Source organism: Diplotaxodon limnothrissa, linkage group LG7 (genome assembly GCF_057381915.1).
Source record: "Diplotaxodon limnothrissa isolate DT_005_m linkage group LG7, D_limnothrissa_male_GT1.1, whole genome shotgun sequence".
Taxonomy (NCBI): Eukaryota; Metazoa; Chordata; class Actinopteri; order Cichliformes; family Cichlidae; genus Diplotaxodon; species Diplotaxodon limnothrissa.
Window position 1 is genome coordinate 7,535,367 of NC_140602.1, and position 26,574 is coordinate 7,561,940.

General features: G+C 40.8%; 3 protein-coding genes across 3 annotated transcripts; 2 read left to right on the plus strand and 1 right to left on the minus strand.

Annotated features, from left to right (window-relative positions):
- Positions 1–1,199: 1,199 nt before the first annotated feature.
- Positions 1,200–2,801, plus strand: rag2 (recombination activating gene 2). Its single transcript, XM_085357290.1, has one exon. The coding sequence runs from the start codon at positions 1,200–1,202 to the stop codon at positions 2,799–2,801; it is 1,602 nt and encodes a 533-aa protein (XP_085213416.1).
- A 3,330-nt stretch (positions 2,802–6,131) lies between these two features.
- Positions 6,132–11,439, plus strand: LOC146627673 (uncharacterized). Its single transcript, XM_085357291.1, has 9 exons — positions 6,132–6,216; positions 6,298–6,432; positions 6,590–6,667; positions 6,849–7,003; positions 7,217–7,353; positions 7,431–7,524; positions 7,671–8,003; positions 8,082–8,267; positions 11,140–11,439. The coding sequence occupies exons 1-9, from the start codon at positions 6,135–6,137 to the stop codon at positions 11,437–11,439; spliced, it is 1,500 nt and encodes a 499-aa protein (XP_085213417.1). The 5' UTR covers positions 6,132–6,134.
- A 1,163-nt stretch (positions 11,440–12,602) lies between these two features.
- On the minus strand, positions 12,603–18,311 carry rag1 (recombination activating 1). The gene is made up of 3 exons (XM_085357292.1): positions 17,995–18,311; positions 16,783–17,906; positions 12,603–14,350 (listed from the first exon to the last, which is right to left on the minus strand). Exons 1-3 carry the CDS (start codon positions 18,309–18,311, stop codon positions 12,603–12,605), a joined length of 3,189 nt encoding a protein of 1,062 aa, XP_085213418.1.
- Positions 18,312–26,574: the final 8,263 nt, after the last annotated feature.

A 26,574-nucleotide genomic window follows, 5' to 3' on the forward strand; every position in this document is an offset into this window, starting at 1 on the left:
TATTCATTTATTTCCTCAGTATAGGTCAGGTTGCCCATTCTAGGTTTAAAGATTTATCTTGTCTTTATCACTTAATTAAAGCAAGGTTTGCAACACAACTTCTTAATTAGTGTAAAAATCTCCTTAAAGAAAATGGTGAAAAAAAGAGCAAATGAAGGAGTTCCCCATTCTTTTGGATCTAAAATGTGAAAAATGTATTAAGAAAGCGACACAAATTGCATATAGCAGACAGTTATGCATTTTCCAAGGTTTTGCAAAGGTGATTTTACATTGATATCACTGAAGTGTCTGACTAAAAGCATTCAGGCATCACACCTGCCAGTGTGCAGCAGTCACAGACTGTTAACCTCAAGATCTGGAAGTGTCTGTGAGTCAACGAAGCTTCACAAACGCTACCACTGTCTGCCTTTGTCAAGGTTCAGCTACATAAAGAGTACTTTAACTTCATCTTGGTGATCATAAGATTCACTGAAAATTCAAGCACTGCATCCTGCCACTGGCTCAAAGGTAAGCAAACTAAAATCCATTCTACATTAATGGAAGAATAACAAGTTCTCTCTCTCTCTTTGAGTAAAGCTGTGCTCTTGCAATGCCAAACTCAAGGTCTCTTTGCTCATCATGTTCACACTACAGACAACACTTTAAAAAGATTCTTAGAAACATTCTCAGTAAATCACCTTCTCACTTTTTCAAACTTAAATGTGAACTTGATGCATGAGGAATTTTTTTTTTCTTTACTATTTTTTGCAGATGGTTAAAGGATTGTAGAAAATGCAGTGCTGCTTTAGTTTGCGAGCTAAAATTGGTAGTGGCTTAGAAGACATCAAATGTAGTAGCACTTTTAATGGTAATAATTTACACTGCAACTGTATAATACTGATATTATGAGTCCTCTTACAACTTATCTTTTATAATTATTACTCCAATAATATCTTTTGTTTTATGTATCTGGTCACTATTTAAGTGTTGGTAGCTATTAAATATGCCATGATTTTTGTAAAAAGGCTAAATAATTGACCCTATGCTACATTTTAGTGCCTGTAGTGCATATTATGATTACCTAAGCTGTGCTCGTCTACACGTTACTTTCATAAACAGGAAGAACAATTACAACCATCTGAATGAACACAAACAACAGCTGACTTACACATTGTGTTTGTGTCTTTCATTGCTGTTTTGACACAGACACCTGCCAGAAAATGACCCTGCAGCCATTAACTCCAGTGAACTGTGCAGGCCTTCTGCAGCCCGGCTGCTCTCTGCTGCAGCTGGATGGTGAAGTTCTGCTGTTTGGCCAGAAGGGTTGGCCTAAGCGCTCGTGTCCAACAGGAGTATTTGGTGTACGGTTTAAACATGACGAGATGAAGCTGAGAGCCATCTCGTTCTCTAATGACTCGTGCTACCTGCCCCCATTACGCTGCCCAGCTGTTTGCCGCCTCGACCCCTATGATGGGCTTCCAGAGAGTTACCTCATCCACGGTGGTCGCACTCCAAATAATGAGATCTCATCAAGCTTGTACCTGTTGACCATGGATAGTCGTGGCTGCAATCGTAAATTAACGCTCTGCTGCAAAGAGAAAGAGCTAGTGGCAGAAGTGCCAGGACCTCGATATGGCCACACAATGAGCATGGTCCAAAGTCGTGGGAAGACAGCTTGTGTGTTGTTTGGGGGTAGGTCCTACATGCCCTCAGGAGAGAGGACCACGGAGAGCTGGAACAGTGTTGTAGACTGTCCACCTCAGGTGTTCCTCTTTGACCTGGAGTTTGGCTGCTGCTCTGCTCACACTTTACCTGAGCTTAGTGATGGACAGTCTTTCCATCTGGCCCTTGCTAGAGAAGACTGTGTCTACTTCATTGGAGGCCACTCACTAGCCTCAGACTCACGTCCACCGCGTCTGTTTTGCCTGCATGTTGAGCTTTTGCAAGGCAGCCCGTTGCTTTCCTGTGAAACCCTAGACAATGGTTTATCTATCTCTAGTGCCATCTTTACACGTACGGGACCCACTCATAGATACATCATCTTAGGTGGATATCAGTCAGACTCACAAAAGCGGATGGAGTGCACTACTGTGATTCTAGATGAGAAAGGAATCCACTTTGACCCCGTAGAAACACCCAAGTGGACCCCAGATATCATCCATAGTCGCACTTGGTTTGGTGGCAGCTCTGGAGAGGGAGGCATCCTACTAGCTGTGCCCACAGAGGGAAGGCCATCCCAACAAGATATGCATTACTTCTACCAGGTGAACTTCCAGACAGAGGGAGAGACCAGAGAGGAAGATGGAACCCTTGCCTGCAGCCAGGAGTCAACGGATTATGATGACTCCACTCCTCTTGAAGATTCTGAGGAGCTCTACTTCGGCCGTGAACCACATGAGTTGGATGGCAGCAGCGACGGAGAAGGGGAGGCTTACAATGAAGAGGATGAAGAGGATGAATCACAAACAGGTTACTGGATAAAATGCTGCCTTGGCTGTCAGTTGGATCCCAACACATGGGAGCCATACTACTCCACAGAGCTCCACCGACCAGCCATGATCTTTTGCTCCAGAGGGGAAGGGGGCCACTGGGTGCACGCCAAGTGCATGGAGCTGTCTGAGACCCTGCTGCTGAAACTCTCTCAAGGCAACAAGAAGTACTTCTGCTTGGACCACGGAGGCCTGCCCTACCAGGAGATGACCCCACCTCGACATATTATACCACTGAAGCGCATCACCATGAAAGCTAAAGACAAAAAAAGACCTCTGACAATCAAGATGTCCCCTGCCAAAAAAAGCTTTTTCAGACGGCTGTTTGACTGACTCAGATTTTCATATGATGTGTGCCTGTTAAGAAAACTTTGTATGCTTAGGATGTTTTTTCCACCCTAACAGTAATCTAATAAACCAAATCGAGAAAATCCCTCAAACTACCTTGAAGTGCTCACTGAACGTAATAGAGTCACAAGCCAAGTTTAAGTTAGATCACATGACTATTGAACTAACAGACAAACACTCACACCTACTTGATTTATTTTGAGTTAAATTAACAGTTTACAGTTTGTGAAGATTTGCAACATTTCCTTTTATTATTGAATGTTTCTGTTGTTATTTCACATTGTGCAACAAAAATGCAGTTTTACTCTTTATCAGCTGTGAAAAGGTTCATTCTGTTTGTTTCTTTCTTTCATACGTACGTTTTAAGTACCACAGACCCACTTTCTGATGCAGATGGAACTGAATTGTTATTGCAGTGTTTTGTACAATAAAACTGATAAATCCTTAATAAAATTTGTGATTTTCAGTCTGTAATTTTGTGTCCTCACAGTGGTGTATTGTTATCTTAAAAAGACATACTCTAATTAGCCTATCAGTTTAAAACAGTCGGTGTCTCCCACCTGATGCTGTTATTAATGACCCTGTTTTAAATTTTCTATACAATAAATTTAGCATGTTTAATGAAGGCATGCAAATTTTCACAGTTACAGGTAGTCACACTATGGAGGTATGAGTCTAAAATTTTACTTATTATTTTTTGAATTACTGCATTATATTCTCCAGCATATTTGAGCTATTGTACCAATTTAATGTTTCTCAATCCGAATTCTTGTACTTGACAGGTTTACAAGGTCTTATCAATTATAGAAAACATAATGGGAATTAAAAAGCTCAAAATTTTAGCCCACCTTTTGGTACTTTAAGGCCCTGTAACTCTGAAAATATTCATAGTATGAAGGTAAAAATTTTAAATATCTTATTAAACACACAAAGTTACTGTACAAAGCATACTAGCTAATTTTGAGGGATCAAATGTGAACTGTTGTCCTGGTACATTTTATATCAAATGATCCAGTTATATGTGAGTTTCAGTTATTTGTCATTCTCTTGAGGAATATACTGACTACTAACTCCAGCTTTCAGTATTAAGTAGGTATTAAGTAAGTATACTAAATTGATTTCAGAGTTATATAAACATGAGCATAAATATGATATTGATAAACAATACGTAATCAGAACTGTGAACAGTTAAATGGTCTAAGCTATATATATATATTGAATCAACTGAATTTCTTTAGTTTTTAAAGTGCTTCCATATTCTCTGCATTCAGGTCTGCATCTAGTTTGTTGTAATGTTTTCTAAAAGATCATTGTTATTTTGTTTTGGTTTTTTATTAACACTTTACAGCTGAATTCTGTGTTACTAATGCAAAATTAAATTAAATACAAAAATAATAATAATTTAAGCAAACAAGAATCACAATTCTTCAGTTTTTATTTATTATCTGATGTAAACAGAGACAAAAAGTACAAACTTCACAAAAGGATGGTAAGTTGTCTGATTCAATGACAATACATAAGAAATAAGTAAATACAGCATAACATAATTTGAAGGTAGTGGTAGGTAGTGGAACTTTAGTGTATGCAAAATGAATGAACAGAGAAAGTATTGTGCGGTCCCAGTAAACTGTACATTTAGTCTATGCATGTGAGCCCAAAATGAGGAGATACACTGTGAAACATGACAGAAGTAGAATTTTGTGAATCATCCATCATCCATTACTTTGGAAATGCAATTCATTACGGCAAAAACAAATATGAGACAAGTTGCTATATAATGCACTCCAAAACATGGCGTTATGGTAGCACTGTGACAAGTATCCAATGAAATGTGGATATTTCATAGCTGTCATATGGTTACATTTATGACAGTAAAATAAAATCAAACATTCAATCAAGTAAGAAAACAAAATTGCCTGTCACAATTCAAAATGGTGAGGGCAGAAAAAGACAATATAATCAATCAATCAAACAAATAAAGTTGCCAACAATTCAGTTTACATCAGGTCTCTCTGGCTCTCACCCATCGCTCTCCCCTGACGACTGAAGCTGTGAAGATATATCAGCTGAGAAAAAGAGCCAGGTTATATACAGAACTTAAGAAAAATCCCTGCCTGCTAGAGAGTCCATGGGGTATTAGGCACCGTAATGGACCATACTGTATTTTTATGATATCAACAAAAAGGTCAGTATATGTTTTATTTTATGAGAAGAATTCAAATAAGTATCATCTATCCTCCACTGTGCAAAAAGTAAACGAGATAAAAATTGGTTCAAAGTGACCTGGCATCTATTCTGCCCCACAGGGATCCCACGATAAAGCACTAAAGTCATCTTTTTCAGAGGGCACTCATGAAACAAAGAACATTTGGGTCTCTGTGATTGCATTTTGCTCCTGCTAAAATGATATATTAATACACAGCAAATCTCTGGAGTTAAAAATTCTGGAGTTAGGCATAAAAGTGCACAAGAGTTACATTCCGGGAGTTTATTTTTCACCTTATACTACAGTCAGTGTTGGGGAGTACTCTAAAGCGGTGTAATATTTAGGTGTTCATTCACTGGGTGCTAAGGAGTCTAATTCAACACATTGCTGGTGTTGTTTGTCTGTCGACCGTTACCGCGCCTATCTGTGCTTGTCTCTTGGACTCCGACATGTAGGAGGTAAAAATACTTTATTTATTTTGGAATTTTCTGTGAGTGTAGTGATGTTATTTATATATATATTCAGTTACATGGATGCATAAGTAAAATATAAAGTTAACTAACTAGCACTACACGTGTTTTCTGCATGTTACACTGATTCGTTGATAGCAGCTAGGCTAACATTAGTCAAAAGTTAGCTAACTGACTTATCTTACTGTATTTGAAGATACACATTTCACGTTGTCAATGAAAACGTTCATTTGTATTTCTTTTTTTTAACACTAATGTTTCATTTAACGTTAGCTAACTACAGTAATATTATGTTTAGACTCATGGTAATGGCCGTATTTAACCAAAGAGAGGTGCAGCCTGCATTGATGAGATATCAAGGTACCATTAACATAAGTTAGTTAGTCCTGCTTCACAGATATGCACACAACCCTGTCGCCAGACCTGAAAAGACAAGGACACGGCAAACATGCAGTCACATTGTCTGCTAAACCTAGCCTAGCTAAATAGATTTTAAGCTAGTGTGGACAGGCTAGCTCAATGTTAGAAAGTGTTTATGGATTACGTTATACACAGTTCACATAAAGTTATTATAAACAGCCTCTTCTTCTTCCACATGTTATGTTTCATATTAGTAAAGGTTTTTTTCCGTAGGTGGCCAAGATGTTGATAAAAGTAAAACACAGAGAGACAAAGAAATATGTCAAATTGGAAGAAGTCAGCTTCACAGATTTTATGAGTGCAGGTAAGTTATACATGGTTTGTACTAAGTCATTAAAGAGGAAATGATAATGTTGTTATTAACTAAGTGATGATTTTACTTCAGTGCAGCAGAAGTTTCTCATACCAGAAAATGCAGCACTGAAAGTCACAGATGAGCAGGGTATAGAGGTGGATGAGGATGTCTTTCCTGAACTTGCAGGAGTCAAAGAGGTGTGTTTTGTCATCTATACAGCTGAAGGTAAGTAAATATATGCTCTGATAGATTTTGTGGGATTTGATTTCTACAGTTACTCTTAAATAAACCTTTTTTAATTTGTCTAATATCCTGTGGTAACAATCACAAAATGCTGTTTTCATGGCTCAACAGTAAGTTGGATTTATCACATGCATTTCAGACATCCTGGAAACAGAATCATCCAAGAAGCTGCGTGACTGCTCAGACCTAACACACTATGTGACACTCACACCTTGTGGTATGTAAATTGTATATTACCATAATAAAATACAAAATAACCATCTGTTCTCCTGGGAGAAAGTATAATTTAATCAAAGCATACAATTTACTGGCTCTATGTGCGTGAATGGTAGCTTTGTTGTGGTTGATTTTTGATTGTATATGCCTTATATTGTAATATTTTTGTTTGTCACCCTTAGATTTGACTGTCCTGAAGCAACATGTGGAAGAGCCCTCCTCTCCAAGTCGAACAGATACATTGTCTGTCTCAACCACCAGCAGTCAGAGCAGTGACACAAGCGATGCCGGACTTCAAATGGTTCAGCCTCTATTGGACAGCATACATGCAAGAAATGTAGATACAGTACTTAATAGACTTGTATTTGACTCTTTAGTTGTCATTACTTGAAAAAGCTTAAACACGAAGATAAAACAGATTAGAGAAAAATAATTTGATACAGTATTTCATGTAGTTCATATGTATAATCCACAGATTGAAATCGTTTTTTGGGTTAAAATAGTCTTATTTTTTGTCAATTTTTTTGTTCTTTGTATCAAATGTGTTTAGACAGTGGAGCAGATTCTGACTTCCAAACCAGCAGGGGTGACTGTCATCCATGAGTATGAAAAAACTGGGAGTTTGAAAGATTCCACCAGGCGATTAATGGTGAACATCATTGTAGCTCATATGCGTGAAAATGAAGGGTAAGAGGAATGATGTTTATTCTATTCATTTTTAAAACTGGCAAGGATCTTATCAAAAAACACTTCTGCTTTTGCAGGAGAACTATAAGTAAAGCAACGAAGGAGTTTCATGCACTTGGAATCGTGTCACTCTTCCCATCTTTGAAGGATCCTTACTCCAAAAAGGGATATGTGAGTTTGCTCTGTAACTGTAGTGTGTAATAAGACTTGCTCTCTCTCTCTCTCTCTCTCTCTCTCTCTCTCTGTCTCTCTCCCTACACATATATATAAATATATATACACACTCTACAATGTATGCAATTTCTTTCTTTCTGTAGGAGCATTTCTATGACATTCAGAGCAATAAAGGTTTTCTTGAATGGCGTATCAAGACTGTGCAACGTCAATCCAAACCCCCCACTGCATCACAGAACAGAGTGGAACTGAAAGGAGGGCCCACATCACGAAGGAAGTTTGGTTTCACTAATGACCAGCAAACAAGAGATCAATGTATGGAAGCCATGTCTCTTCTTCATCACACCACTGACCAAGATATAGTCTTCCAGAAGATGAGAGAGACATTCTACTATCGTCAGCAGATACTCCATGACCCACAAGAATCAGCAAACATTCTTCAGATGTTTCCTCGGTTTTTGGACACTAAAGGACTGGTAGGTAAACAAATGGGGATCTGAAAAATACTTGACTTAAAAAAATTGATTTTAATGGACATACTTCTCCTTTGTTAGATTTTGCAGGACTTTGCAATGATGTTTGGAGTAGAGACTGCTTCCAGGTTCCTGGAAAAATGGAACACCGGTTTTAAAGACAAGGTTGCCAGGGAAGCCAGAGACCTTAAAGAGACTTGTCTTCTGAAAAGATTGCTGAAATCTGCTTTGAACGAAGAAATGGATGATGCTGATGAGCCAGGTAGTGTCCTAAAGTAACACTTTATTAGTGTAGTAATTTTAGTTTTCATTTTTAAAAGTTATCAAAAAAGCAGCAGTGTGCATAATGTGTGTATGGATCACTTATTTTCTGCTCATACCCTCAACCAGTTTTTATATGTTAGTGAAGTTCAGTTCTGTCTCCCCTTTCCAGCATTAGTATTTAACTCCTTAACACTGTCTGCAGAGTGGGACAGCGACATGGCTTCTCTTCTTGTTCTGCTGCACCTTCTCACGCCACAACCAGCTGGAAGGAAACGGCCAAAGAAGATGAGTGTTGGAGAGGCAATAGATCATCTGGTTAAATTTCACAAGGTTTGTCAAGATAATGTGATCTAGTTCCAGATACTGTGGTTCATGGAACACTTTTTCTTAACCTAAGGGTTTATAAAGTGATGCTTTTTATTGTGTTTCAGTCTTGCCAGAGCCTTGAGGATCACCTCATGAACAATGAAGGAAACCCTCAGCCATATCTCCTGGCCACAGGGACTTCAAAAGCACAGGTTTTCAGCTTCTACATAGTCTTGGATCGAAAGCTTCTTCCATGTCAGTCAGGCACATCACTGGGTGCATCTGATGAGCTGTTCAAGTGCCACTTTGTTTTCAGTGTGAAATATGAAGACGCTCTGTCCAGCCTGTACACATTTTTGCAGACCACTGTGTACAATATTGATGTAGGTACAACAGTGGAAAGTCCAAGAGTCAAAGAGTTGCGAGCAAATGCTGACCTGCTTTCTCTGTGCTTTATCCTTTAGTACAGCTTTACTTTTGTTCAGACATTTAAAACTAGTTCATGGAATGTATCCTGGCAAAAATTTGAAACTAAAATGTGGTCAGATAGGATGTTGTTTACAATTCTCAAGTTATTCTGGATTTAGAAGACATCTGAATAAGATACATGCTACTGTTAGCACATGTGTTCCTCATGAGACCCCTTCTGACCATGATACCCAACAGTTTAGTAGTTCTCAGTGCTTAAATGATGAAACACCATCCACATCATCTCAGTGCCAAAATTCTGAAGCAGGCCCTTCATTCTCAAATCAGAGCAAGGACATGTCTGCCTCCATTATTGCCAGACTTTTAGGAAGTGGTGTACCAAATACTGTAGTTCTTTCTACAGTTCAGAACTTAGAGGAATTTGTGGGAGATTGGCAATCTAATATTCAGGAACAATTATTGACCCTATTACCGAATGACAGTCCCTCCAGATCAGCCATTGCAGATTTATTTAAAAATTTGGACAATCCGTTTAGTCACTTGGAATTCTGAAAGCAAATGTAATAAATATTTTAGAGATAAGTGGGAAATGGTACAGCCAGTTGAATTGCACCTAGGAGTAAGATACGATACTAGACGATGTAGCAAAACTAGAACCTATGAGCAAGTCCCAGTAAATGACAAATTCATATATATCCCCATATTGAAAACACTCCAGTTCATTTTTAAGAATGAAAGTATTTGTGAGATGATGCAAATATGCACCCAGTCTGACACATATCAGGACTTCTGTGATGGAAGCTACTTCAAAAGTCATCCTTTGTTTTCAGGTAGCAAGTTTGCTATCCAAGTCCAATTGTACTATGACGAATTTGAGTGTGCAAATCCTTTAGGTTCAAAAAAGGGTATACACAAAGTTGGCTGCCTTTACTTCATCCTTAGAAATCTTCTTCCCAGTCTGAATTCGGCTTTAATGAACATTCATCTGGTATCATTATTTCATGCACAAGACGCAAAAAAATATGGAATTGATGAAATCCTGAAGCCCCTAGTAAAGGACCTGAAAATATTAGAGACGAGTGGGATTGCTGTTCCATTTGCTAAATTTCCTGTATTTGGTACTCTGGCACAAATTACAGGTGATAACTTGGGGATGCATAGCATTCTTGGGTTTTTGGAATCGTTTAGAGCTAATTATTTTTGTAGATTTTGCTTAATTGATCAGTCTTCAGCTCAATTAGTTTTCTCAGAGGACGACCCATGTTTAACTCTTAGATCACCAATTCTGAATAACCAACATTATAATAATTTGGTAGATGATCCAACATTAACATCTTCATTCGGCATAAAAAGAAAGAGCATACTTAATTCATTAAAATATTTCAATATTGCGGAAAATTATGCCGTTGACATCATGCATGATATTTTGGAAGGGGTTGGTCAATATGAAGTCAAGTTGCTATTTCAATATTTAATCGAATACTTCATCTCTAAAGATAGCTTGTTAAATAGGATATATGCTTTTAATTACGGCTATATGGAAAAGAAAAATAAACCAACGAATATTAACCTGGATCGTGCAGGGCATGGAATAGGTTTAAATGCATCACAAACACTTTGTTTGATCACAAACATACCTTTGATATTTGGTGACCTGGTACCAGAGGATGATTTGCACTGGCATTTGTTGCTTTTGTTGTTGCACATTCTAAACATAGTTTTCTCATACTCTATCACTGAAGGAATGACTGTGTATTTAAAGCACCTGATTATTGAACACCATAGACTCTTTAAGGAACTATACCCATCAAACAACTTAATTCCAAAACATCATTTCATGGTCCACTATCCAAGGTGCATTCGAAAGATTGGTCCTCTCATTCATATCTGGACCATGAGATTTGAAGCCAAACACAAATTTTTCAAAGACTGTGTTAAGAACTTTAAGAATTTGACTGTATCACTTGCAAGGAAACATCAGTTTGCATTAGCTTATCATTGGGAATGTATGAGTTTAAAAGCAGTTGAGTCTGGTCCAGTTAAAATGCGTTCACTTGAAACACAAGAATACTCAGAAATTATATCTCCATATCTTCATGTTGATTTACAGAACACTGTCAAACTCACAAACTGGGTAAAGTGTAGTGGAGTTGAATATCGTGTTGGGCTTTTTGTTTGCACAGGCACTTATGAAAACATGCCGGTTTTCAGCAAGATAACTTCGATCATTTTGCATGATGGTAAAGCTGTTTTTGTTATGGTTGAGCATGAAACGTGTTTCCATGATCATTTTCATGCTTATCAGGTAAATGAAACCATTCCTAAGAAGATACTGGTCCTAGAAAGGGAGAAGTTAAGACATTTCAAAAGTTTTGATGGCCAAATGTCATATGGGTGTGATTCACAATTGTATGTCGTGTCAGACAGTTGCATTATTTAATTTGTTGGCTTAATGGAGACCTTATAGAGTCTTTTTCATGTTAACACTGCATTACAATAAGTGCTTATTCTGTAGTCTTTTTTTTTTCTTTAATTCAGTTTTTTTTCCCAATGTTAGGCCTATCTGACCACACAATGTCTCAACTGTTTGGCTGCCATAATTGTTGCTGTTTTAATGTCGAATGTTACACTATTATAGTGCTGTTACACAGAATGTATGTTAGTCCATTGAATTTTGAATATGATACTTTTGATAAATAAAATTCATACATTCATAATAATCAGTATGGTGTTTTTGTAGTAATTGTCACCTAAAACCTTTTTTCATTTGATGAGTAACACTATAAAAGAGTTAATATCAAAATGAACTCTAGTTATGAGTTACATTTTACTCTTTATGGTAGTAGAAATTTTACTCCATGAGAGTTTAGTTTTAACTCCTATAAAGAGTTGAAAAATCAACTCCCAGAAAAGAGTTACTCTAACTCTGCACTAGAGTTTATTCGATGGTCACGCATGTACACTCAAATGTAGTTAATCTGAACTCCCAGAGAGTTTATTCCAAAGACCAGAATTTGCTGTGTACAGTGGCCACAAATGTGGTCTTTTTAACACGATTTCTCTCTATGACTTACAGCGCTTTCATCTGTTTCCATAAATATCCTCTCTATATAAATGCATAAATGTGTCATATCCTTGCAATACAATAAAATGCACCATTTTCCACAGATGGTGTCGATTTATAAACCAAAAAAAGGAAAAGGAGTATGAAAAAAAATGTGTTGCCTCTGCCGTCACATCTTTGTGGTGTAGTAACTAACAGTTAACAAAGCAATTCGAAGTCAAATAAATGTTTAAAGAAAGAAAAACAAACATCAAAAGTGTAAAATAGCATTGTTTTCCATAAAATAATCTTCATTTATGGGTTCAGGTGCAAAACACTGGCTATTCAAGCAAAATCTGTTTGTAATATCTAACAACACACAAGCATCTGAGTTCCAAAATATAAAAACTAAAAACAACATAAAATGTGTTTGGCCTCTTGCCCAAAGCAGAATGAGACTGACTTCACTTTCTGGAAAGTCAAAATACTTCCATGTAGAGATAACTGACCAATGGTACAATTCTCTAGAAATCAATCAAATGTTAATAGTTATGGAAAATTCAAAAATCAGGAACTTCCAAAGACATTTCATCATCATCCTGGATCTCTACTGGGTCAATGGTAGCCTGTAGAGCCTTTGCAGAGTCCTTGTGAGCTTCCATAAACTTCTGCAAGTACTTGGACGTGTACAGCCAGTGGTGTTTCAGCACGTCCTCCAGTTCAAAGGTCTTAGACTGGCGTGCATTCATCTTGCGAAAACGCCTGAAGAGCTTGTTTGCTGACTCGTTCCCCTCGCTGGCCCAGGCTCCTATGGATCCGTCTCTCTCTATAATTTCAGGTACGTGGGCTAGGGTCTTGTGCAGATAATTTGTTATCTTTCCATTGTACCTATATTTGAAGGTAGTGGAGAGGAGGTCAGCAAAGCGCTGAGAGTTAAAACTGTAGCGGCATAGCTGGTCAGGGCATTCCTTGGCTGGGCAGGTGGCACGCCACACAGGTTTCATTTGGAGGTAGAGTTTGATAAGCTCCCTCAGGGCCTCTCTTCTCTCTTCTGAGGGCACCAGCTCACACACCACGTCCACAGCCTCCTGGGTCATTAGTCTGCGGGCGTAGTTCCCATTCATCCTCATTACTGGTTTAAGCTTCATCTGCTTCCTCAGCTGTTTATCTAAGGCCGCCCTCCAGCTGCGCCGTTCCTCCCGGCTGGGGTTGGCCTTTTTATACACCTCTCCGATCTCATCCTGGAAGATCTTGTAGAATTCAGTAGCATTGCCGATGTCACAGTGCAATGCATCTAGCGTTGGCTGCGTCTCCAAGAAGGGCTTTGCAGACACACCTTTGACTCTATCACGCAGCTCATCTACTGACTCAGAAAAGGGGTTGGTTCTCCATATTTCATAGCGTTCTAGGTTCTCTTCGTGACTGCGGGTGATGGAGTGCAGCACCATGTTTTGAGAGGCCTCTGCACGACTGGAGTCACATAGAGTGCAGACGTACGTGGACCCAGAGGCCTCCAGCCCCTCCATCTCACGCACCATCTTCTCATCATATCCCGTGCCCCTGAAGTGGAAGCGAAAGGATCGAGGCAGACCACCCATGGACAGGATAAGTCTGCTTTCTTTCATTGCATTACGTTCTGCAACTATAGGCCCCAGGACAGCTGTGAGTGTCTCATGGTCTGACTCATCCACAAACATCAGGCACAGTGGCTTACAGGACAATTCTGAATTTGGCTTTGGCTCGGTAAAAATGGTAACCTCCTCCTCCTCATCGTCTGCCAGGACAGAGACAGACATAACAGTGAAAGAAAAACGAACAGCCTTCTCAGGAACAACTGGTCCCCCGCCATGCTTCTCGCTGACATCACCCATGCCATCGCAACATTCCTTGATCATGACACTAAAACCTGATGTGCAGGCACTGTCTTCCATCCCACTCTCCCTCAGCCCCTCCATGATGTCCTCCTCCAGATCCTTTAAGGCAGACACAAGTGCCACATCGTACCGAAAGCGCCGAGTGATAGTGTCAGCTGGGACGTCATCCACTGAGGAAGACCATCCAGAGAGCCCATTAATAATGCCAACATTATAGGATGGGGACACGTTTTTGAGAGCTGGCTGCCATTCAAACTGGTGAAAACCAGGGAGAAGCTCCTTCTCTGCAGCTCGAAGAGTGTGCAAGGGCTGAAAGATCTGGCGGCCACTTGTGGCTTTGACAGTCCGATACATCTTATGATATTGACTGCAGCTCAGGAATGTGTTGACCCGAATGGCCAGGCACACAGCAGGACTCAACCCAAAGCCTCTGCCTGCAGAGAGAGAAAATGAGAGGAGATAAAGTTTCAGAGAGAGACAGAAAGAGGCACAGTCTCAACATAAAAAGAAAGGATTGACACATGAAGAGAATTATTTACAGTGGGGCAAAAAAGTATTTAGTCAGCCACCGATTGTGCAAGTTCCCCCACCTAAAATGATGACAGAGGTCAGTAATTTGCACCAGAGGTACACTTCAACTGTGAGAGACAGAATGTGAAAAAAAAATCCATGAATCCACATGGTAGGATTTGTAAAGAATTTATTCGTAAATCAGGGTGGAAAATAAGTATTTGGTCACCTCAAACAAGGAAAATCTCTGGCTCTCACAGACCTGTAACGTCTTCTGTAAGAAGCTTTTCTGTCCCCCACTCGTTACCTGTATGAATGGCACCTGTTTGAACTCATCATCTGTATAAAAGACACCTGTCCACAGCCGCAAACAGTCAGACTCCAAACTCCGCCATGGCCAAGACCAAAGAGCTTTCGAAGGACACCAGGAAAAGTATTGTAGACCTGCACCAGACTGGGAAGAGTGAATCTACAATAGGCAAGCAGCTTGGTGTGAAAAAATCAACTGTGGGAGCAATCATCAGAAAATGGAAGACATACAAGACCACTGATAATCTCCCTCGATCTGGGGCTCCACGCAAGATCTCATCCCGTGGGGTCAAAATGATCATGAGAACGGTGAGCAAAGATCCCAGAACCACACGGGGGGACCTGGTGAATGACCTGCAGAGAGCTGGGACCAAAGTAACAAAGGTCACCATCAGTAACACACTACAACGGCAGGGAATCAAATCCCGCAGTGCCAGACGTGTTCTGCTGCTGAAGCCAGTGCATGTCCAGGCCCGTCTGAAGTTTGCCAGAGAGCACATGGATGATACAGCAGAGGATTGGGAGAATGTCATGTGGTCAGATGAAACCAAAGTAGAACTTTTTGGTATAAACTCAACTCGTCGTGTTTGGAGGAAGAAGAATACTGAGTTGCATCCCAAGAACACCATACCTACTGTGAAGCATGGGGGTGGAAACATCATGCTATGGGGCTGTTTTTCTGCCAAGGGGACAGGACGACTGATCCGTGTTAAGGACAGAATGAATGGGGCCATGTATCGTGAGATTTTGAGCCAAAACCTCCTTCCATCAGTGAGAACTTTGAAGATGAAACGAGGCTGGGTCTTCCAACATGACAATGATCCACAACACACCACCCGGGCAACAAAGGAGTGGCTCCGTAAGAAGCATTTGAAAGTCCTGGAGTGGCCTAGCCAGTCTCCAGACCTCAACCCCATAGAAAATCTGTGGCGGGAGTTGAAAGTCCGTGTTGCTCGGCGACAGCCCCAAAACATCACTGCTCTCGAGAAGATCTGCATGGAGGAATGGGCCAAAATACCAGCTACTGTGTGTGCAAACCTGGTAAAGACCTATAGTAAACGTTTGACCTCTGTTATTGCCAACAAAGGTTATGTTACAAAGTATTGAGTTGTATTTTTGTTATTGACCAAATACTTATTTTCCACCCTGATTTACGAATAAATTCTTTACAAATCCTACCATGTGGATTCATGGATTTTTTTTTCACATTCTGTCTCTCACAGTTGAAGTGTACCTCTGGTGCAAATTACTGACCTCTGTCATCATTTTAGGTGGGGGAACTTGCACAATCGGTGGCTGACTAAATACTTTTTTGCCCCACTGTAATACCAACCCACAGAAGCCTATTTCTAGTGCTTTGAAAATACTGCAGTATCTAAAATTTCCTCATTTGATATCCCACATTTGGAGTAATTTCTACAATGAGACAGACAGAAGCGTAAATTTCACACCCAAATGTGAATGCCTCATTGTCAACAGCCCACAAGCCGCTGATTACAAAATCCAATATTTCCTAAATTTCAAATGTTATAAGGGGACAGAGGGTGAATCAGTGAAGCTGGCAATAGTGATGTATTGGCTGTAGATGAAAACAGACACCAGCTGCCTTCTATTCCCCAGAGAGGAGGATGGTGCTGTCTGTGTAATTTGCAGATACAAGAGCTGCTGATGTTGTTTTGATTCTAACAGCCCCTTCACAAGAGTTGTTATTGTGCATTAAAGGGAGTGTGAGAATGAGAGACTGACAGACAAGATGAGTGAAAGTGGGAGAAAATCAGGGAGGGGTTGAATGTGCAGCAGCAGTGGTTCAATAGACAGAAATGGACAATAATTAAATGCTTTTCAATCAAAATCACAGAAAGCTTTCTTATGTCTCCTGAATATTGGACTTTTCTTCATTGTTATTCATGAGACGACTGTATTCCTCGGGGGTAGGTGGAAATATTAATGAGCAAACACTATCATGATTTTAATTTGTTTGTATCCCCCTTTCTTTGCCACGGAGGGCTGTGTTGATTGAACATAAACCCTTATAATAGCCTCTTACCTTGCATCATGGCCTCTAGCTCATCTGCCTGACGGTGTTCATTCCCAGATCTCAGTGCAAGCAGAAACAGCGTCAAACACACAGACTTCAGATCACCACCTTCCTCTTTGTCTGCAAACACCTTCACCTGGTTCTTCAGATCCCTCAGTCGATGCTTCTGGGCACGACGGGTTAGCGAGAGCAAGTGCTGGCGAGGTCTTCCCCCTTTATTGGTTAGTAGGAAGTTATCAAGTTCTGACAGACTCAGGTTTTCATTTTCCTTCAGCTCGTGGCTCAGACAGTGAGCCTTAAATGAGTCCAGCCTCACTTGCTCACGACATCCCTCACTGGGGCAGAGCAGAGGTAGGGAATGGAGGGCAGATGAAAAGACTTTGGCAGGTGAGGTGAGATTATCGGGTGTACAGGGCAAGTTGCAGGCAGGGCAGTGAGGTCCTAGAACGTGGGTAAATTTTACAATGCAGCCACGGCAGAAGAGGTGCCCACAGGTGGACTGAACTGGATCAGAGAGCAGGTGGTCACACACTAGGCAGGTGAACGATGCAACAAAGTCCACAGGGAGCTTCTCAGAGAGCAGCTTGGTGCTCAGGTGATCTTTCTGGCAGCGTGTAATGTTCCTCACCCACTGCTCTCTCTGGATGCTGAACTTCTTCCAGGCCCTGAGAGCAGGACCATGACGGTCTCCAAATGGTCTCAGAACTCTCCTCTCACCAACAGCGATGGCGTCGCAGTCCCATCTGGTCCTTTTTGCCAGGCTCTGTGCTCTTGGAAGGACTTTCCTCCTCTTCCTTCCAGTCCTCTGGAATGATGTTTTTTTGGGGTAGCAGAGGTGGCACAGGGAAGAGTGAGGTTTCCACTCAGGCACTCTTGTTCTGGTGAAGCTGCAGACCCCCCCACCTCGAATGGCAACCATCCAGCAGCGGTGGCAGAAGGAAAGGGGGTGGACAGATTCTGTGTCCTCTGTCACGTCCACTTTGAAGACTTTAAGGATGACTTCTGGCCAGCTTGGGAACTTGCAGCCCATTTTACGCAAGGCACACTTGCTCACCTCATCCAGATCTCCATGAACATCGTGCACTGGTCCTTTGACTTTCCTCAGAACCATTCCACAGACACGACACAAACCCCTATAAAGAGCCAGGGAAATAGTGTCAGATCCTTAGAAACAAATGAATATAACATAGCATCATTCACAAAATGTAACAATTTGATTACCTGAGGTGGTCCATGTGGGTTTCCATCTCCTGTAGCTTCACATCTACTCTCCTGCCAGGGCCCTCCACATTTTCCTTGCTTTTTCCTCCTAGGCATAATTTCATAACACTCCCTGGACCCGCAGCATGATCTATTTCTATATTTGGAGCTGCCGTAGGTGAAATCTCAGGCCGTGTTTCACTGGGCAGAGGGGCTTTCTCCATGGACTTCACCCTGAAGAGTTTGAACTTCCACTGAGAATACTCAGAGTGGGGATGGTGGAGCTCTGGCGGCATGGATGATCTGGGACCATCTGTCTCCAGGCTTTCTGCTGCCATGATGAGATGTAGAGCTTAGGTGCTGGAGAGGCAAGGAGAGGAGAGAAGAGATGAGGAGGTCATTTGATATACTGCAAAAGCATGAAAAACAATTTCAGCCATCTGTAGTATAAGATGATAGATATTGAGAAAAGGTTTGAAGGTTAAAAATCCTCACAGGGATGGTTGAGCCAGTAGTGTCTTCTCAGTATTGAGACCATGACATAATCCAAAAGCTTTACTTGATTCCTGCTGAATTTATGCTCATAACACCCTGAAATTCCCACTGAATAGAGAAGAGCAAACCTTGACCTAGACTGCTGTATTATACCATAAGTGGCATTTAGATCTTGTGTAAAATGCATGAGACAAGCACTAGGGGATCGATACAACACCAAAATCCTCATTTCACTCATCTTCAAGCCCATCACTCAGTAAGCTACTGTGACTTTTTTTTTTCTTTGACACAGCAAGTTTGCTAAATGGGAAACCTTATCCCAGCAAGGTTGTCAATCATTTATATTAGTTGTTTTCTTGGCTGGCAGGAGAGCTGGAGCCCTGAAAGCTTCCAACTGGCACTTTTAATGCAAGGAAAAATCGGAAACACAGCAAACTTATTACATATTACATAGATATTGACCAAACCAGATGCAAAAGAAGATGAGAAACCATCATATTGAATAAACATCATAAAGAATTATTCCAAACACAAGATTGTTCAATTTCAGCAGCCAAATGCTCTTATGATACAGCACAGGTAAGATCAATGACGGTGCTACACTGATGGGCCCTATTTCATCTTCTCCCATACTATCTAGGTTCTATTACCAGTTCTGACAATAAAGCAGTCAAACAATCTTAGAAACTAATAGTTCAATCTTTGCTCTTACCATTTCACACCTACAGCATTCACACAGTTGAATCTTCTGTCTATCCATCTTTCAATGATCTCACTACATTTTCATCCTTGGAGGCTCAAATCTGTCAGTCTCCTTATTTTCTCAGCTCTCTCTCTGTGTACTTCTCATGCTGAACTCCCCTTTGAGACAAACAGCTGAGCCTGTGTGCATGTGTGTCAGCTGGGCTCTTACCTTGTTTTTCAGTCTCAGCTGGCGTCAGCTCCCTTGGGGGCTCCTCTCTGCATGGGAGCACAAGGAAAGCCCTGGAGCTAGGCCCTTACACCCTACATATACTGTATACGTTTGAGCCAGTCACAGCTTGAAGCTTCTGTTACCAGGAGTCGTGGCTCCATAAAGTGGGAATGCTCCTGACTGTCTCATTGGGCCTCATATTTATACCCATCCTTTGGTGGAATCCCAACAGTCAACCACTGCCACCTGATCGAGGCAGCTGAGGAAAGAAAAAAAAAACAAGGTCAACCCCAAAGAACAGTTGTAACATGTGCATGCTGAGAATCCAACAGCATACCCCCAAAACAAACAACTTTTTACCACACCACACTTATCCTCAGCTAGACACACTTGCATGTCTAGCTATCTTCATCCAGGTGGCCTCACTGTGACAGAAAGAGCAATACTGTTAAACCTTTGAAAAGGCTGAAAGTGCAGAGACGTAGCAGATCACAGGATAAGTGGTCAAGATTAAAAACAAAACTGAATAATGGTGGGGGATTTTAACAGCATAAATATCTGAATAATCAAGAAACGGGAGGAACTATAACAATAACAAAGACTTGTTGTTGTAATCTTCATTCTAATCATCTTTCTTTTCCCCTGGCATGTCTAAGTGTTTGTGACTTCTGCCTCAGCAGTCCAAATGGGGGCTGCTGTGACAAACCAAATGACAAAGCCAGTGACACAAGTGAGTCATATTAGGTTGAATATCAATTTGTGCGCAAACGTGTGTGTGTCATATTGGAGTGTGGGTGCTCACTCACTGTGGTGGTTACTATTTTAAAAATAATGCTTCAAATGATGACTTATAGAAACTGCACACACCCAAACCAACAAGTGTTGATCTGTCTGTCTGTCGGTTGGTTTGTTTGTGCATTAAACTGCATTGTGCTTCATGGTTTTTGTCCACAAATTCTTTTGATCAGCACCTCATTTACCTATAACTTGTCAGCATCAAAGTAGCACATTTTATTCATCTTTTCAAATATTCATTGTCTGTCACCATTCAAAATGAGTTTTAATTAGACAGCATCATTTGATGTAATTTCTCAGCAGGTATGGGGAGTATTTGCCCAAGATCATTCTTGTTTGTAATTATCCAGGGGATTAATCTGGTGTATTCACCACAGGAGCCTGTTGCTGTTGCATTGGCTTTGCCAGCCAAGTCATTAGATACACAGTCAGTGGGCACCAAACAACAGTTGGGTCTCTCCCACTCTTGTCAGCTTAACAGGGGAGCAGGATAAATACTGGCAGGCTTTGCAGCTTATATTTGGCGCATATGTCCAAGTGTGACCTCAGAGAGCAGTAGCAGTTTTTGTTCGTCCGTCTCTTTCTTTCTGTTTGATGAGTACACCTACTTACTGCAAATGCTGAAGAGCCACTACGCAGACCGAAGCTGGCGACAAAAGTGCTGTTTTCTAGGCCTGCTCATATCTATCAGACACACCTGAGAGATCCGAGGTGCACAATGCTTGATTCATTATATATCCAAGAACAAGCAAATGATGGATTGTAGCAAGATGTTCCAGACCTATTTATAGTTGATATTTAGATTTATGATAGCCAAGTAGCCACATGTTTCCAAGGTAAACGCCACACCTAACTCTGTGGCAGACAGGGACAGAGCTGCAGATGTCTGCCTGACAAACAAGCAGTCACCCCCTGAGACCCTCATCTCTCTACGCCTGCTAATTGACTTGTTATTGATCAATTCAAAGACAGTCTGATTTATGGGAAAGAGGACTTGTGGAGACAGCCACCTGGCATGGAGCAGAGTGTTATGAATGTGAGGAGCAAACCCTGGGAGACATAGAGGCTGCAGTTTAGGAGGACATACAGGAGTTTGCAATGCACCACTGAACTGACACCTTGCAGTTGGTGGGGGTGTTTGTTTGTTTGTTTTTTTTCATTTTTTCCAGAATGCAACAACAGCGTGTGTGTGTGTGTGTGTGTGTGTGTGTGTGTGTGTGTGTGTGTGTGTGTGTGTGTGTGTGTGTGTGTGTGTGCAGTTGAATGACCATAAAGCAGGTGTGTGCTGAGGGAGGGGTGAGCAGAAATATGGCTGGGCCGCTATATACTCTATATTTGAGAGAAGGGGAGGTGGTGGGGGAAGATGGGTGGGAGGGGCTGCTGTGCGTCTGTTTGTGAGTTTGCTCTGGTGTTTGGGGGATTATGCCGAAGAACAGTTCAAATAAATATAAAGTACTTCCTACTAATCCATCCTGAGAAACTTCAGAATGATCAGAATCAGAATCGTTACTTATGGATCTATGTGTACAAAGCACAAGAACACACAGAGAACTAGACGGACAAAAGAACAAGAAGGAACGTGTACTGGGTGAAAGACAGAGAAAGGGGATATAGTAGTGATCTTGTGTAAAGGAGCTGCACAGGATAACAGGCTTAGCTCAGAATGGAGAACACAAAAGGGCTTAGGGCTGATTGCATGCTGTGACAAGGAAAGGGGGAAAGAGATCAAACCTTCCAGGAGAACTATATAAGCCAAAAGTCCAAAAAAAGATCCCCTGACAGCCCAAGCCACATAGCAGCTTAAAGAAAAGTGTCAATAGCAAAGATGGACAATAGATGAATTCCGCAGAAGCACTGGTAGCCTACTTTCCTCACTGGGAATAAAATGTCAGCAATGTCCACATTTGAATAGACTAAACCAAAATTACTGCATGATATTTCAAAATGTCATGAAGAATGTGTGCATCTTTGTGATTGCATCGAGGTAAAGGGGGCATTTCACTCCCATATTCCCACTGTGTTATGGAATATTAAGCGTTTAGTATGCAAATTCTTATCTGAAATTTCAAAGCACGTTCAACAACTTCTTCAAGCCGATTCTCAGTAAGTCACCTCCTACTGTCCATTTTTTCCATTCCTCATCCGGAGACATGATTGGGTAGATTAATACTCAAAGAGGTAGACTTCAGTACGGAGCTATTCGTCAAAGCTACCTGCCAGAACAAACCCTTTTCCCCACTACTCATATTCCCCCTCGTTCATCTCCGCTGTCTCTCCCACTCAATGTCTTGTTTTCCTCTGCTTGGCCCTCTCTTTTCAGGTTTTGTTAATAATCAAATGTGTTATTATTCCAATGAGGTGATTAATTACCACCCACCCTTCCCTCTGTTCCACAGGTTAACGTGCTTGCAATCACAGAGTGACAGCCATCTGAATGATCTCCCTCAAGGCCTCATGTGACCTCATATTGCTCGCCTGCATTTGTTGTTGGCTCATCCCGACTACTGGAGCTTTAACAGAGAGCAGAGAAACACAACAACATCACAGCTTCTACAAATAACATCCCCCACAAGCTGCTGACAGCCTGACACCCCAATATCTTCCATGTCCTGCTTTCCAAATATTCATTTTATTGGATAGTCTAGTCTTGGGACCATATTAGTTCATTCCAAGTCTTGCAGTACCCTGAGGCACTGCAGTTATTTTGGTTTTGGACCAGTTCCATTCGTCTCTTTTGTTCTGGTAAGTAAAAACAATGTGAAGAAGAACTTAAGCTGAAACAATTGAGAGTCACATTTAAGAACCATTTTTCAAAGGAGGGGAAGCTAATCCTATTACCAACCCAATATTGGATAGAGAGAGGGGTCAATAATATGCAGAGATTGCAGTGTGAATATAGTATAGCAATCTGAAAAGTGAGACCTGAGTAGACAATCCAAATGGATGTTGATCCACTTGCAGAAAATCAAAAGAAACCCTAAGCCAGATTCAGGAGGAGTAGAGACGAGTGGAAAATCAAGACCAGTGCCTTTAATCAGAATAACAATGCTCTTTAATTCTTTGTTAATTAAATGTAGATTTCCCTGATTGAAGAGCAGTGCTGCTGATGCCAGGGGACCTCCAGTCACATAAATATCTACTCACTGAATTTGTCTTGTTTAACCATGCATTAGTTCTCTTTTCCCAAACTGTCTGGTGCTGGTTTAGTATCTCGCAAACAACTCCTCAAGATTTCAAACGTTCTGCATCCTCAAAGGGAGGATTTCTTGGCAAATTGTTAAACACCTTCATAAGTGGGTTACATCCAGACACTTTTTAAAAGAAATGAGAGTAGTGGTGAATTCTCCGCTTCTAAATTTCACACCATTTCTCTCTTTCCTGGTCATTCTCCCTGTTTCTCTTCCTCACTACCTCCCTCCCTCAGTCCCCCTACATCAATGTAATGAGCAAATCATGGCCACTAGGGAGAGATGTAGAGAGAAAAATTGGTCCCATTATGTGTCAAGCTGTGTGAAAAGAGCAGCGCTGTTGTCTGTCAACTCTAACCCCCAGCTGTCCCTGGTCTTAACTTCCAACCAAACACAAAGAGGTCTTTTCCCACACGTAGATCTGCTTATTATTTCCCCGTCTTTTAACTAAAAAGTCCATTATAGAAAATGCCAGGACAGCCATGCCCTTTTCTGCACCAGCTCTGGCAGAGCTCAGACAAGGGAACAATGGACACAGTAACACACGCTGATTCAGGGCTGATTTAGAGTGACTGGTCTTAAACCTGACTTATAGAGTACAGTAATTATAGGAGTTGAAGGGAGGGGCTGTTAAAGATGCTGTGGTTAGGTGGGGGCATGTGTATGGAGGCTGTTGTCATTTGGCAGCCAGTCCACTTGGAGAGAGAAATTACTATTCGAGCCAGAGCCTGGGTGGTGGAACATTTATCAAACAGTCATCAGAATGATTCACATGATCCAGTGGGGAGCCATTATTTCACCAGTCCAGTCTCTCAAGGCAACCTGCTAGTGGCAAGGATGATGACAGCTATGGGCTTTATAAGCACAGGAACAGACATATAGAGTAATTGTTTGAGAACAATAGTTTAGAAAGTCCTATCTCTTTTCAAAGACTCATATGTAGTCTGTGGATTGGACTAGACTGAGTGGGGAAAAATGAGCAGTTAAGCCCAACTTGGGGGCATATGGCATTTCACTGTAGCAGAACACAGAGATGCCTCAGGTAGGGACTGACAAACATGTGGTCCCTGTAGTTACGGGGGAGAGTAACTTGCACTGAATACATAAAGATCACAAATAAACAGACCATCCACCTGCTCAGCAACTGTTTTGGGACCTTGTAGAAGGTATTGATACAGTTTTTCATTTGCTGGCCTGGCAGGTACAAGCAAGTATAACAATCTCTGCATAAGCAAATAAATTCCTAAGTGAATAGGGAATAACAGAAAGAAGCAAGGCAGACCTCTGGAAGGCTCCTCATAATAAGGATGATAAAAATGCAATTCTTCTATTCATTTTCCCCTCACTTTTCCTTAACGTGCGTTCCCTTTTGACTCCTCTGGGATGCACATCATTGTAATATACACAGATTTTCATTTTGTCCCTTTTCTGTGAAAGACCTGCGGGATAGGCAGGGACAGAGAGCGATTGTGACTGTTTATTTAGTCAGATCATCTAACGTGTGCAGAACAGATTTGAGCTGAAGAAGAGGCCATCTACACGGTGGCAGCTGCCACCAGGAAATAATGCAGGATGATGACTGAATGATTTAATGAACAATGCTGTCTCAGAAGTTACTCCCTCATTCATAAATAGCTTCAACATTAACGTCATGCTTAACTTGCGGAGATTAAAAACCGACAATTTAGATGCTTATGAATAATCCTCATCACTGATAGGTGGAGTGTTTCGTAATGATAGCACATCTATTATGGTGAAACATACTGTACACAGCCCCATTTTGAAAAATGCTGGGGCTCTGTGTAAAATGTAAATAACAATAGAATGCAATAATATTAATATTTCTTATGTTAAACGTTTCATATAAAACAGTTAAACTGAGAAAATGTACCATTTTATTTAAAAATAATTATAATTTTGATGCCAGAAACACATCTCAGAATAGCTGGGACAGGGCTATGTTTACCACTCTCTCATCTTCTTTTATGTGCAAGCACCTGGGAACTGAGGAGACCATTCGTGTGGCGTTTGGGAGAGGAAATATCGTCACATTGTTGTCTGACGATTTTAGCTGTTCAACAGTCCTGGGTCATCTTTGTCATGTTTTTTGTGTCATGATGCACCAAATGTTTTTAACTGGTGAAAAGTCTGGACACTCTGCCACTATGAAGCCATGCTGTGTAATAGTTCCAGTATGCAGATATGGAGAGAAATGATCCATGTCTGTGGAATATGTGTTCAAATGTGTAGCTGATGAGATACTCAGATCTACAAGTGTGAAAACTTCCACATGCTCTCTCTAGAGAGCAAGTCAGGGCATCACTAATGTAAGGAATCTGTGGGCTTTGACTGTCTAAAATTTTTATGGCAAACCAGGTATTTTTATCCTAGCAAAAATGTTGGGTGGGCAGAAAACTGACAAGCAGACACTAATCCCATCGGTCACAATAGCGACCCCCAAAAAATCTCAGCACTTGGAAAGTTTTAAAAATTGTTTCTGAATTATGCATCAACACCTTTTAAGCAAATATTGAAATAATAAATGTTTATTCCCTGACAGTGCCACGAAAGGAAAATATCTCCATCAAAGCCACCAAACAAAACTTTATTAAAGTATGTTAACATAAAGATAGGGGCATTTGTTTTGGTACACATCAAATCTAGTACTGATGTTTATAGTTACAGTGATTCATCTTCGTTCAGTGTGGTCACAGAATGGCTAAACAGGTTATCAACAATAGTGACCCAGAAAAACACTTAAGCAGTTAAAAAGTCGTAAAGATGTTTCTGAATTATGCACTGATGCATTTTAAGCAAATATAGAAATAATAAAGTGTCTCCGTGAAATATATGCAGTGTCACATGTTTAGCATAAATTCTCCCACGACCAGAGTTGTTTGTTCGCCGTCTGAACGATGAGAAAAAGTCTCCATCAAAGCCCCCAAAGCAAAGGTTTATTAGAGCACGTTACATAAAGATGGGACCATTTGTTTTTGTGCACATCATGTTTGACTTTGTTCTGTGTGGTTGTAGAATGACTAAACATCTTATTGGCTATCATTAGTGGCCGGCAGGATAATGTAGCACACCCTACACGCACTTAAAAAGACTGATCATTCTTTTTCTTACTATCACAATCACCAAGGACAGCGATTGTGATAGTGTTGGGTCAAATATGGAGTATGAAGGGGAGACAGGCTATTTGCCAAC